This window comes from Nicotiana tomentosiformis, chromosome 9 (genome assembly GCF_000390325.3).
Source record: "Nicotiana tomentosiformis chromosome 9, ASM39032v3, whole genome shotgun sequence".
Lineage (NCBI taxonomy): Eukaryota > Viridiplantae > Streptophyta > Magnoliopsida > Solanales > Solanaceae > Nicotiana > Nicotiana tomentosiformis.
Window position 1 is genome coordinate 93,094,435 of NC_090820.1, and position 12,926 is coordinate 93,107,360.

The 12,926-nt window shown below is 35.6% G+C and overlaps 2 protein-coding genes across 5 annotated transcripts; one reads left to right on the plus strand and one right to left on the minus strand.

Annotated features, from left to right (window-relative positions):
* Positions 1-2,499: 2,499 nt before the first annotated feature.
* On the plus strand, positions 2,500-9,312 carry LOC104084464 (uncharacterized). 2 transcript variants are annotated; one of them, XM_009588319.4, is made up of 7 exons: positions 2,500-2,740; positions 4,160-4,581; positions 4,677-4,743; positions 6,753-6,826; positions 6,918-7,090; positions 8,189-8,269; positions 8,996-9,312. In XM_009588319.4, the coding sequence occupies exons 1-7, from the start codon at positions 2,515-2,517 to the stop codon at positions 9,042-9,044; spliced, it is 1,092 nt and encodes a 363-aa protein (XP_009586614.2). In that variant the 5' UTR covers positions 2,500-2,514; the 3' UTR covers positions 9,045-9,312. The 2 variants fall into 2 exon arrangements, with proteins under 2 accessions (XP_009586614.2, XP_018622276.1); XM_018766760.3 differs by having other exon boundaries at positions 2,508-2,740; positions 4,195-4,581.
* A 474-nt stretch (positions 9,313-9,786) lies between these two features.
* On the minus strand, positions 9,787-12,017 carry LOC104084465 (WEB family protein At2g17940-like). Of its 3 annotated transcripts, none has more exons than XM_009588321.4 (2): positions 11,593-12,017; positions 9,787-10,568 (listed from the first exon to the last, which is right to left on the minus strand). In XM_009588321.4, the coding sequence occupies exons 1-2, from the start codon at positions 11,731-11,733 to the stop codon at positions 10,071-10,073; spliced, it is 639 nt and encodes a 212-aa protein (XP_009586616.1). In that variant the 5' UTR covers positions 11,734-12,017; the 3' UTR covers positions 9,787-10,070. The 3 variants fall into 3 exon arrangements, with proteins under 3 accessions (XP_009586616.1, XP_009586615.1, XP_009586617.1); XM_009588320.4 differs by having other exon boundaries at positions 9,950-10,580; positions 11,593-11,936; XM_009588322.4 differs by having other exon boundaries at positions 9,950-10,562; positions 11,593-11,866.
* Between the last annotated feature and the right edge of the window lie 909 nt (positions 12,018-12,926).

Here is a 12,926-nt window from a genome sequence, read left to right on the forward strand (position 1 = left end):
CCTCGCCTCTTGGGGTATTATTATCAACCCTCTATGTTGTTTGGTTTGCGGGAGCACCATGAGAAACTGCCTCGTCCATTTGCATTGTTGGAAGCACCCAACAACGCCTGCCTCAACTCCATCATGACATGATCATGTTGCGAGAAATAGTCCATAATAGCTTTTTGTTTCTCCCTCAGTATTCTTATTATTTTCGCGACATGCTCGTCTTCAGCATCATCGGGAGTTACCTCCCGAACATGTCGTGGATATTGCCCGTCGTGGACCGGCGTGGCCTCATCCCCCTCGTTATGGGTATCACTAATCGAGTCTTCATGTTGAGGTTGATTTCCTTGGGACTCAACGTTGTGTGCGACGTTGACATCGTTATCTCCTATTTTTTTTTTTATGATTTCTTGCTAAGAAACAAAGAATCAAACAGGTTAGTAATAGATGCAAGGATCAACTCAATTATACAACTGTCTAAGCCCCACGGTGGGCACCAAACTGTTTACCCGTAAAAAGATACAGTTAATTTTATATGTGGTTAATAGACAAGCGAATCGATTTGATCCCAAAATGATAAATAAATTAAATAAGAATGTAAGACTTACCGTTGAAATCGAGATAAGACAACAAATAGCTTGGTTTCAGGAGTAGAGCTTCCGAAGGTAGTAATAATAATATTGATAAGCAAGAAACAAAATGTTATTGAAATTTTGAACAATATATAGCATGAATTTGTCAAAAAATTCTCCTCCTTATAATGGTTGTTGAACTCACTATTTATAGTTGCACATAGGGAATAAGGTCCTAGGATCAAGCCCCTCTTAAATGACAATTATGAGGGCCATTGAAAAGTATGTAACGACAAGCTATGAATGCCATATTCTCTGTAACGGACTATGTACTTAATGCTATAGAATATTTTCCATTGAATGTTACTGGGTGGCAAGCATTTATTTGTCTTTATGGGCAATATTCCCTTTGGGGACAAACGAGATTGCTGCCCCAGACTTGATTTCCATCTGTCTCACTTTCCATTTGCCTCTGATTCCACGTGTCGCTCTATTATGCGAGTATTTAATATGAACATATTTTGCCTTACACTGTATAAGTAGTACCGCAAGGTACCATGCACATGTGAACTAATATTTCACATGATACACTGTCACACTTTATAGTATTTGAATGGCAAAATGCATAAGTTACCACCTTACCTATGGACCAAATCCATGTTACACACTTTTTGCGGACGAAAATAACTTTACACACTTAACCTTTTCAAAGTGTATCTAATACACACTACTCTTGCTATGTGGCAACACACGTGTTTAATAAAAATTATAAGCGCGTTAAACGGAAGAATTTTTGTCCCAGTTCTTACTTAAAGGACACGTGTCAAAATTTTAATTTTTGCTTTTTTAAAAAATATTTTATTTTCCTTCATTTTTAACCCACCCCCCTCCCTGTTCTTCTTCCCCAGAACCCCTCCCCTATGTGTTCGTTGCTGACATTTCTCCCTTTCCCCATTTTTGTCTTTTTCCCTACCCATTTTTCCCATCTTTTCTGTCCAAAATTTTAAGAATAACAATAATATAAAAAGACTTTGGAAGAAATTGATTAAAAAAGTTATAAGGAATCTATATAAGAGAATTTTATAGATTTGAGTTTGAATCTTAATTTAGTAGTAACAACTTAGGAACACAGATTTAATGTGGTAGGATATTAATTTGGTGGTTGAGGGATATAGGAGATGAGCCAAAAGAAGCCGAGATTTGACTGGCTCTATCGGAGTGAATCGAGCAGCCATGGATCTCGCCATAACCAATTTTAATGGAGTTTTGAGTTTTGCATCCTATTTCCTGTGTTAGATTTGAATCTGGACTCACAAAGTCATGACTAATGTACTTGCGTTTCTGATTTTGCTTTGTAATCGGAAGGTGATAATTGTGGATGTTTTTATGGTGGACAGCGTCAATAGAAATTTGGAGGAGAAGAGAAAGAGATGGGAGGAGAATAATTAAGAGGTATATTTATAATTTTATATTAATTTATTTTATTTTAAAATTAATGACACATGGCATTATATTATTGGTGCGTGACATGCCTCACTTTTTCTGAGATGCTTAAATATAAAATTAGTGTGTACTGGACATACTCTGAAAATGTTGAGTGTGTAGAGTTATTTTTGTCCGTAAAAAGTGTGTAATGGGGATTTGGTCCATAATTGAGGGGTAACTTATGTATTTTGCCTATTTGAATACTGAACTTCACTATTCACATACCCATGACCCCATAAGTATTTATGTACTGTATTTCAGTATTATGTAAATAAAGAAAAATAACTATTATAGTGAAGTGAATAAAAAAAAATCATTGTTAATTATAGTTTTGGGTTCAAATTTGAGAATGAACAAAATAATGTTGCGGAGTACGTTCTCCTTAATTTGTTTTCTTTTCTGAAAAGGTCAAAAAGAGTAAACGGAATATAAAGGACGAGAGTCACGTGACCCCGGCACTCGCTAAAACAAAATGGGGCAGGCATATCCCCTGCACAGAAAGTGTTGCGCAATAACAACAGCACAATCTCAGAGAAAAATGGGAAGAGAAGGAGATTGGGTGTGTAGTGGTTGCGGCAATAGGAATTATGCATTCAGATGTTTCTGCAACAGATGTAAACAGCCGCGTCTCCTTGTTGACAACAACACTCCTTCTGATTCCAAGTGGCTTCCTCGTATTGGCGATTGGATCTGCACCGGTATTTACCATTTCGAATTATTATTGGTGTTTTATGTTTTCTTTTTGTCTGTTCTTTCATTCATACTCTCAATGGAAAAAAATGATTCTTCCTATGTGTTTAACTGTGCTAAGTCGCCAATTATAGTGAACTTATTGGTAGCTAGTTTGGCTTAGCTGATTGAAAGTAGTTTTTAAGCATCAAAGTGCCTAAAGAAAGACATTTTAAGTGGTGAACTTGATTTAATATGTTCAGTGTGCCATAAAAAATCAAGGGCGGAGCTAGAAGCCCTGCTACGGGTTCAGTCGAACCCACTAGCTTTTGCTCAAATAGTATATTTGTGTTAAGAAATTCATTAAATATGTAGGAATATTAAATTTACAACCCAGTTATTAGCACTTTAAGTCGTCGTTCTAAAATCCAGAACACATAAAGTTGAAATTCTGGCTCCGCCAATACGCCAGTACTTCTTTCGAAACTAATACCAAAGTAAATATGATTGAAGTTTTATACGTGCTAGTTACAAATTGTCAACTATCTTATACAACAATCAAAAATTATTGTCAACTATCTTATACATACATCTCTTTATAAGTATTTTGATGGTATGTATGGAATTCTGCATATCATCCGGCATCGACTTCCTTGACATTAGTTCATGATTATTGAGTGGAATTCAATGGTCTTTTCTGAAAAAGAAAGTATTTATCAATGTTTTTTCCAATCTGACACTTTAAGATAAGCTTTTCTTCAAATTGGCCGTGGTATAAAAATTTGATTTACACGATCTTTTCATTTGAAACCGGCTTTCTTGAAACTGGTTTCTAGTTTAAGAATAAGAATAAACAACTGTATCTCTATTTCCCTCTATGAAATTGTTTTTTCCTTTAAGTAGGATTTTCTTTGGGGGATAAGCCCTCTAAGTAGCATTCTCGAACTGATTAGAACTGTTTGTCTCTTTTCACTTCTGCCAAACCGACAGTTTATCCTTCTCATCAAGTTGGATTTTCCACTTTTAGCTCTAGCTGCTTGCTTATTGCATTATTCTTTCACTGGCTTAGTTTCTTGACAGGAATTAATTACCTGATCTAGACAAGCCAAACAATGAGATTGACTATAAAGTGAACTGTGATAAGCTTAAATGTTGTCATTGGCATACTATGGAATTCCAGATGGACTAAATTGTTTCAGAATAAAAGTGATTTTCATTAACAAAATAAACCAATACTAGTAGAAATCTTTCCGCATTTCCTCATATTCTAAGGAAGATTGATTTGCTAAGTGAGGCTGTATGAGAAACCTGATTTCAGTTAGGTTGAGGTTTTTATATTTTCTCCTGTCTTTTTTCATCTTGGATGGCGGGTTGGCGTGCGTATTCTCGGCTTGTTTCCTCTTCCTGGGTGTGTTGTGTATTGCGTGTGTGTGGGAATGCCCCATTAGGTTGCACTAACAACAATTATGCTTCGAGAGAAAAGTGCAAAAAATGTGGACAACCAAAGGAGGTAGCAGCAATGCCAGCAATTGCAATCCCTGGAGCATCAATCCCAACTCATCCAAATTATTTTGCCAGGGCACTAGGAATCGAGCAAAAGTTGAACATTGGGTTGTTAGGAAATGGAGCTCTCCAGCAGCAACTTCCCTTGAGCTCTAACTGGTCTTTAGGGGAGGCTGGTAAATACGAAAGCCATCCTTCTGATCGGTATAGACTGCTGCAAGCTTCTACTTGGTCTTCAGTTGATAACAGCACTCCTGGATTTCCATATGGAAGCCAAGCGAATCAACTGCTTCCAGTTCCAAATGGATGGCGTAATGGCGACTGGCTCTGCAGTTGTGGCTTTCACAACTACTCTTCTCGAGCTCAGGTATTACCAAACAGAACATTGAATACAGTACTTTCAATATATGAAAAGACACTTTTTTGTGGCGGTTTCATGTGGATGTACATCTGCTCTTGTAGTGCAAAAAATGCAATGCTGCTGCACCTCCAGCTTCATCATCTTCTCTTGTCAGCACCCCTATGACAGGTTTGCATAGCAAAAATCTTTTTTTTTGGTCTTCCATTAAATGAGTATAGATCACAAGGCTTATACCTTTTCACAAAAAAAAAAACCACAATGCTTCAGTCACTGTCCTTGCAGAACTCTTATTTAGTATTTCGACTTTGTAGCTGGCTAAGTTTCCCCGGTTGCTTTTGAGTTCCTACCAAATCCTTGGAACCTATATGTTCAAAATATGTATTGAGCAAGGGCTTCCAATTTAATTTACTTTTTACTTTTGATGGAAAAATCTGTGAGGTTCTGGACTGAACTTTTATTAAAAGAGAAAAATTCCTGTGTTGTAACATAATGGGATGAAAGATACTTTTTGTGAAAAGTATCTTATCTTCTGCTGAAATCCTTTCTGAATTGATCATTACTCAATCATCATCCAATCCTCTAATCGTTTGACATATCAAATGATGCCTTCTTTTTCAATTGTTACTTAATCATCAAAAGAAATACTTGTGTATATGTTTTGATGACAAAGGTTCTTTCTCATACCATAGAATTTAGGCAATTAGAACGTCTGGTCTTAGGTACTACGTACCCTATACCACTACAAGGGCTCGTTTGGTTTGGTGGTTGGATGGATTAATCAGGGTATAACTAGATTTATACGTTGTTTGGTTGGTCTTTTAAGAAAAACTAATCTTGGTATAAAATCCAGCATAGCTTATACAATGTTTGGGTAGTGTTTTCTTCTACATAATAAACGTATAAAATTATGAGGAAATCTATGCATTATTTTATGCTTGGTAGAATATGGAATAAGAATACGTGTATTAACTAATACATGGGTTAAACTATCAAATGTCAATATTACCCTCATCAAATTTTTTAGCATGGACTTGATCACACTTTAAAGAATCTTGAAAACTTCTTCGTTCAATGTTAACTGTTGACAACTCAAAGTAAACTAAAAGTGAGCAAAGTGAATTTCTATAATCCTTCAACACAATTGGTTGTCTTTAACCATTATAACTTCATCAGCAATCTGAATTTCTCTCATTTGCTGGTTACTTTTTCGTGAAGATTCTCTCTGTTTCTGACTGTTCTTTCAAATTATATAATGTGTACTAATTCTTATACCAACCAAACATTCAAAAGGAACTATTCACTGCATAGTGATCCCTGCAATAACTAATCCATGCATAACTTATCTCCGAACCAAATGACTCCTTAATCTTTAGGTAACTTTGGAATGATTGCATAATGTAGTCAAGTGCTTGGACTTACCCAGTTATCATGCTATCCTACAGTTCGAGTTCATCAAATTTTTCCAGGTGGTAAGGTCGAACTAGAGCTCAAAGATGGCAAGAATCAATTGTTTAGGATATATGGAATCATTTAAAATGGTATCCAATGTCAAGAAGGATCACAAAACCTACAAATCTTACTACCTTCACGGCCTTCCCAATTTACCAGTTTTACTTTACAAATTCCAGCAATATTTCACCTTTTAGATAACAAATGCTATACCTCATCAATAAGCCACTTAGTCATTGCCCTTAGTTTTCTTTCTCTATTTGTCTGAAACTTTCTACTTTTTTACTCGTTAAGAAAAGAAAGGAAAATTTCTAAAAACTCTCAGAGTTTTTTGTTGTGAGTTGCTGTATATTTTAAGCTAGTCTTTCATAGTTGGGGTTTAATACAGATTCATACTGAACTGAAGGAGTTATTCAAGTTAAGATAAATGGTCATTGTCTTTTTTCTTTAATTCTTTAAACTAGGATCATGCTATCCCGCAATCTGATATTAATTACCCCTGAGATCCTAATTTGGGTCATGATTCTCAAGATATTGGTTGCTAGAGCCTCTAATATTTTTGAATGTACTCATAACTTATTTCATTCTCCCTTTCCGTTTTGCTACCTCTTTTTGGGAAGAAAATTGTGTTTCACTCTTTTTACCTGCTCATGTTTGCTTTTAGTCCAGTAATCTGATTGTGTAACTGAACTAGTATGTTCTCCTCTGTCTTCCCTCTCACAATGAAGCTCTTGGGACAAAGCGATTAGCATCTGAGGAACTTGTTCATGACTGGGATAACAAGAGGCTGAATGCAGGGCATGTATGGATCCATCTTCTTTTATTGATGTCTGGAAAGTTCTCGTTGTGAATTTTCGGTTAACACTTTCACACCCTCTTATTTGAACCCTCAGACGTTTGGGTATCAGCAAGGCTATCCTGGAGCAGAGAGAATGGTGGGTTCAGTTGGAAATCAACTAAATGGTATATCAACGACCTTCCCTAGTGGAAACTCAATGGTGCTTCCTTTGCAAGTCAACCTGCAGGTTCCTCATGTACCAGCAGCGCCCACACTTCTTGGCAAAGGGTAATGTATTTTTTATTATAAACTCTTGCTTCTGGGTTATTAGACTGACTAGTGGAGGCAACAGAAGATGCTGCCCATTTATTCTGTAAAAAGACTATCACCTAGGATTATTTACTTTGGAAAATAGTAATGTAACATTCATAAGATAATATCCCTCTCCTTTATCTCCCCCCCCCCCCCCCCCCCCAAAAAAAAAAGATAATATCCCTCTCTTTCAATGTTCAGGAAGTGACATCAGGACTTCGAGGATTAAGGAACTATAATATTAAAAACCTTTGTTGTACATTTTCGCCGGTGCATTACTGTCACTAAGCACCTTTTGTATAGCTGACCTTAATATCACTACTGTATAGACAGTCGTGGCAATTACCCATTAAAAATAAAGGTGACTGGAAAAGATGAGGATATACAGTCGTGGCAGTTACCCATTAAAAATACATCAAACTTTTGTTTACACTATGTCATCAAACATGTATCTGAATCTGTATTGTCACACTTGAACCGCCAAACCAACTACAAACTGATAACACAATATGAAGAGCTCTGGGATGAAATAAGTCGTGGTCTACATCTAAGCTATGTTGCTCGGACTCAGGTGCGGGTATCCGATCCGGGTGCGGATCTAGAAGTCATCCTTCATAATCTAAATTTTAAGATTTGGGAGTATGGATTTAGGTACGGATACGGGTGCGGAGATTCGGCTAAAAAATAATTCAAAATTCTAAAAATAGATCTATAAAAATATCCTAAATTATGAGAAATATTCTGTGAAAACGTTATCGGTTGTGGAGTGCAGCCAATAATTCAATCTTTCATTTTGGGAATTTCTCAAGTTGTAGGCACTAGATACTAGCAAGCAGCGGCTAAAATTCAATTTTTCCTCAAATATGTCCATAGATTGTGGTCAAAGTACCCGATCTCAAATGACCACACCCGATACGAATCCCACACCCTTACCAGTAGTAGTATCGTGTTGACACGGGTGCAGCGGCTAAAATAAAGAGTCCGCACAACATAGCATCTAAGTGCAGTGCTAGCAATCATTCTTTACAACATTTTTAAGAAGTTGTGCTGTTGCATCATGCATGTGTTTATCAGGGCAAAGCAATGGCGTGATGGGGACTGGATGTGCACAAATTGCAATAATCATAATTATGCATCTCGATCAAATTGTAATAGGTATGCTCCTGGTACTTTATTCAGATTCTTTTTGTAAAGTAGAAATCTCCGAGGACCACTGGCACACGGTTTGAAACTCGGTGGATAATGGGCCCGCCCCTCTACCCGTTTTCTCTTAAATAGCCGACTTTTGTCTGCCGCAAGGTCGAATCTGTGATATGTGCCTATGCACACATCATGTGTTGCGCTCTTATCACTGGGGGGCTATTTTATTCAGAATTTTGTGAACCAGTAGTGAGCAAATGTTGGTAAACCCTCAGCAGAGCACCTTTGAATATGTTCACTCCAAAAGGTCTCTTCCACTTTCCTGCCAAATTTCTCTCTATTCCGGCACATAAATGAAAGGATTCTAGTTGTAGTGTCTTTTTAATCAAGGGACATAAGCATTTAAAGAAAAACTGCATTTGGCATTTCATACTGCCTTGTAGTCTCATTGTGATGATGGTCTTTTCAATCACATTTTCTTTTTTCTGAATAAATATAAGGTTTTTCAATCACATTAAAGTTAATGCTCGAAAAGGGTCACCGCTGTCGGAGTAGAGGGAGGGAAGCAGTTGAGGGTTGTTGACTTAACTACATCAGTTGAGCTATATAGGCAGAGAGGCAAATGGAGCTTAGAAAACTTGAAGGGAAATATTGATTTTGTTCCCAATCTTGATCTCCAACCATCTGATTTTCAATATATTATATTTATGTCGTGACATCTATATACTTTTGCCTGTGCAGGTGCAAGACTGAGAGAGACGTGCCAGCTCAACCTGTTAGCGTTGCATAGCACTTCAGTTATAACCGGCTTGAGCTTGTTGTAGCTTCACAAGATACGTTGGTATCCTCCTCTATCTTTTTTATCATGTTGTGTGTAGTCTTGGTGGGCAACCAAATGAGGTAGATTAATCAATATGGTGTAAATTGATCGTCTCTCCGGTTTTACTTCAGGAGACTGAGTACATGAGAGAATACTATCAGTATGTTATCTATTTTCTCATTAACCGTTTCTTCCAAATACACTTAAAAGATTTATATTGCAATCTGTATTAACTTGAGACTTGTTTGGGGTAGCCTGGTTTCGCAGCTTATTCTGGGCTGCTAGCATCATCTGATATATAAAATTGAAGTGTCTGTTTTCCTGGTGAAAGCAAATGTCATCGTTTTCTGAAAGATTTTGTAGTATGATTTGCTTAGCCTTCTTAGGTTTCAAGTAAGAAGGCTAATTATGTCTCACTGGCGCCATCTTTCTCATTAATCTCTACATAGTTTGTATTCTATTATCATGTTTCATCTAAGGATTTATTATCTAAATAAGCCACGGAAAAGGAGACGTTTCACTGAGTTTGTGCCATTACCAGAAGGAAAAAGGAAGGGAAAAAAAAAGAATTTTTGCCATATAGAAACCAAGTGAAACTGTAAGAAATAAGCTATTCTGCATTAGTAATAGTAGATTTTTCAATAATGAACAACAATGCTGATAATCTCAATCAATATATATATATACACACACATCGTCCGTGTGTACTATATTTTGCATATCTAAGAATATTGAACTAATTACAGGCATTCTCTTTCTAGATTAAAGAAATAGGGAAATGACATTGTATACGAAAATTATACAAATTTTATACTTTTTTTGCTACAGTTTTTGGGCCGTGCTAAAAGTGATAATAGAAATACAGCAATAAAGAGTTGCTAATAAGAAGACAACTTATTTGATTTAACAGCCAAATCCAATGGTAAAATCTTTTTGAGACCTCTACCATTCTCTTAATTCAAAAGGGCCACAAAATTTCAATTTTAAAATGGGATTTCATGAATATTGGTTTACTTGATTTCCTTTCCCTTTCTTCTTGGAAAACAATCCACCAAACAAAGGAATTAAAGGTTTTTTCTTCAACTTTTTCTTAAGTTGTGAAGGGCTAGTACTCTCCACATTAATGATCCTAGTGAGTAAAGGGGTACTAGCAAACTTAACAGACTTTTTTTTCTGAAATTCAATCTCATCATCATACTCTTGAAATTGTGTTCTTAATTCAACTTTGGATGACGACGAGTTCTCAATGAATTTGAGATCTTCAATCTCAGGATCCGCGCCTAACGCTACTTTCTGCTTCAGTTCTCTTGTCTTCAATTGTTGTATCTCTCTTTTTGTCAGTTCTAGCTCTTCTTTTAGAGATTGAAGACAATGTGCCATAAATGTTCCTTCTTCTTTTGATTTTTGGAGGTTTTGCTTTGTCTCTTCAAGCTCAATTGTCACTGGTAATTCAATTCTTGGCTGGTTTTGTCCACCACTTGCCTTGGTCTGCACCTGACAAAACAGCTAAGGTGATCACATTGTAAGCCCAGCCAATTGACCATTTTTTAATTTCGATACTAAGATCATGTTGTTACTAATATTCTTCATATAACTTCTTTGTCAGATGCAGCTAGCCAAACACAATATTATATGTGATTTATAGCCTCTTTCGCCAAGCTTCTAAATCAGTTTATTTTTAGAACTGCTTTCCTCTAAAGTACTTTTGGTGAAAAGCAGTTAGTGTTTGACTAATTAATTTCAAAAGCTCTTCTGAGCAGCAATTAGTATTTGGACAAACTTTTAAAAAGTGCTTCTACGGTGTATTTTACTCAAAATTACTTTTTTTTTCTTTTAAAAGCTTGGTCAAACACTTCAATTTTGAAGAAAAATCACTTTTAAAAAAAATATTTTTTGGCTTGGGAGAAGCTTGGTAAAACAAGCTATTAAATTCATGCAAAACCTCGCAATTTTAATTGGCATCCTATAATTGGAGTATGTCTTTTCAGTAGGTTTGCACTAAAAAAAAAATGAAAAAAAAATAACAAAAGCAACTGTTTTCTATATGCTATGTTTAAGAGTTTAAACTCCACGGACATCTATTTGAAAAATATTTATACAGACTAGGTCACTTAAAAGATAAAATTAAAGGAAATTTTTTGACAAATATTAATTGATAACCTGATAAACGAACCTACTATAATATGTTAAACTACATTAATTATATTAAATAATATTTATATTGTAAGTATATATAACTTAAATCCATATTTAAATGTCGAGAAAATACTGGGACATGCATCGACAACACAAAAATCTATGATATGATGAACTGCATGTGATCAGTAGTGGGTATGCATTGCTCTAAGAGGTGTCACGAGACTCCGCTTCATCAAAAAAATTTAGTACTAGATATATATATATATATAGATAATATTATCGTGATTTATTCATTTGTTCACCTTTTTAAATGTTGACACGACTTATGAAAAAATCTTAGGTACAGAAGAAGCAGCTGCTAAAAAAGAGAAGAACGAACCTCTTTAAGCTGTTTTGCATAAATTTCTTCAGCCAAAAACTTTTCTCCAAATAACATGATCGCCTCCTTCACAGATCGAAAAGGCTGTCTCGTGTCAATCTCTACACGTCCCCGCACCACCAGTTCTCCTTCTCTTTCCATTTTTTCTCGTCAAAAATCCAAATACTTAGCTTCTCTTCACTATTGTAGAGTAAATATAGAAACTATGACTAAATCCAACTGCAATTAATATCAAGTTGATGAGGAAATCTGGTCTTGTCATTTGATGGTTGGATTTAATTTATATATGAAAAGAAGAACTTAGAAGGAGGGACCATGTTTGTTATAACTTATAAGTAATTAATTGGTCGTATAATTATTTTGAAGAGTACCTAAAAAGAACGTTAAAAAAATCATTTGAGAAGATAAGAGGTGGTGGAGAATTCATATCTTGGCGTTCACTTCACTAGAATTTATGATCAGTTTGTTAATTGATGCTGATATGCTGCTCGGTAGTTGCTCTATCCCATTCCAAATGCCTACTAATTAAACATTTGAGTATTACTAATTTTCCGAAACCAAAAAAATAAAACATCAATATATATCATTTTAGAACGAGATTTTGCATCATTTTAGAAGATTAGAGTCTAATACATTACTTGGTGTACAATTGATAATTATCTATATAAAAATACAATTAAGGATAATCCTCTAAGAGGGGTACATAAGTTTATATTGTAGCATATATAAGTATCCACCCAACCCCTTAGATTAAAAGTATCCTACATATATATAATAAATGTATAATTCATCCATATATAATATGGAAAAATTATATATAATTAGTGAATAATTTATGTATATAGACTAAAAAAGTAAAACAACACCCGAGAAGCAAAAGATTTGTCAGTCCAGGCTGAAAATACATGCATAGATAAATGGTTTAATACCAAGGCCGACGACGGAAGCTTGGGACGGAGCCGTATGAGGCGGAAGTCTCATGTACGGTTCTCTGAGAAGGGAGTGTCTACCTACTGGAGCTTCGACAGTCACTCTGGCCGGCTATTTGTATAAAGATCCCAAACATTAATTAACTTTAAGAGCCATGTGCTAAATTTCTTTTTGTAATGGGTGTTCACTGTCCAATCCAACAGACAAGGTACTAGGAACCAAATGGGGGCAAGTGCACAAATAGTCATTCTCAGGTATGCTGTTTAGAGACTAGCCAATACTTATTTTGTCATGAAATTTTAAACTAAAAAATTTAACTTCAGGACAACTCATGATATTTTTGTCCTGAAAAACTGAAATTCATGACGTAATGGCTAATTCCTAAATAGCAGCCATTTAAAGTG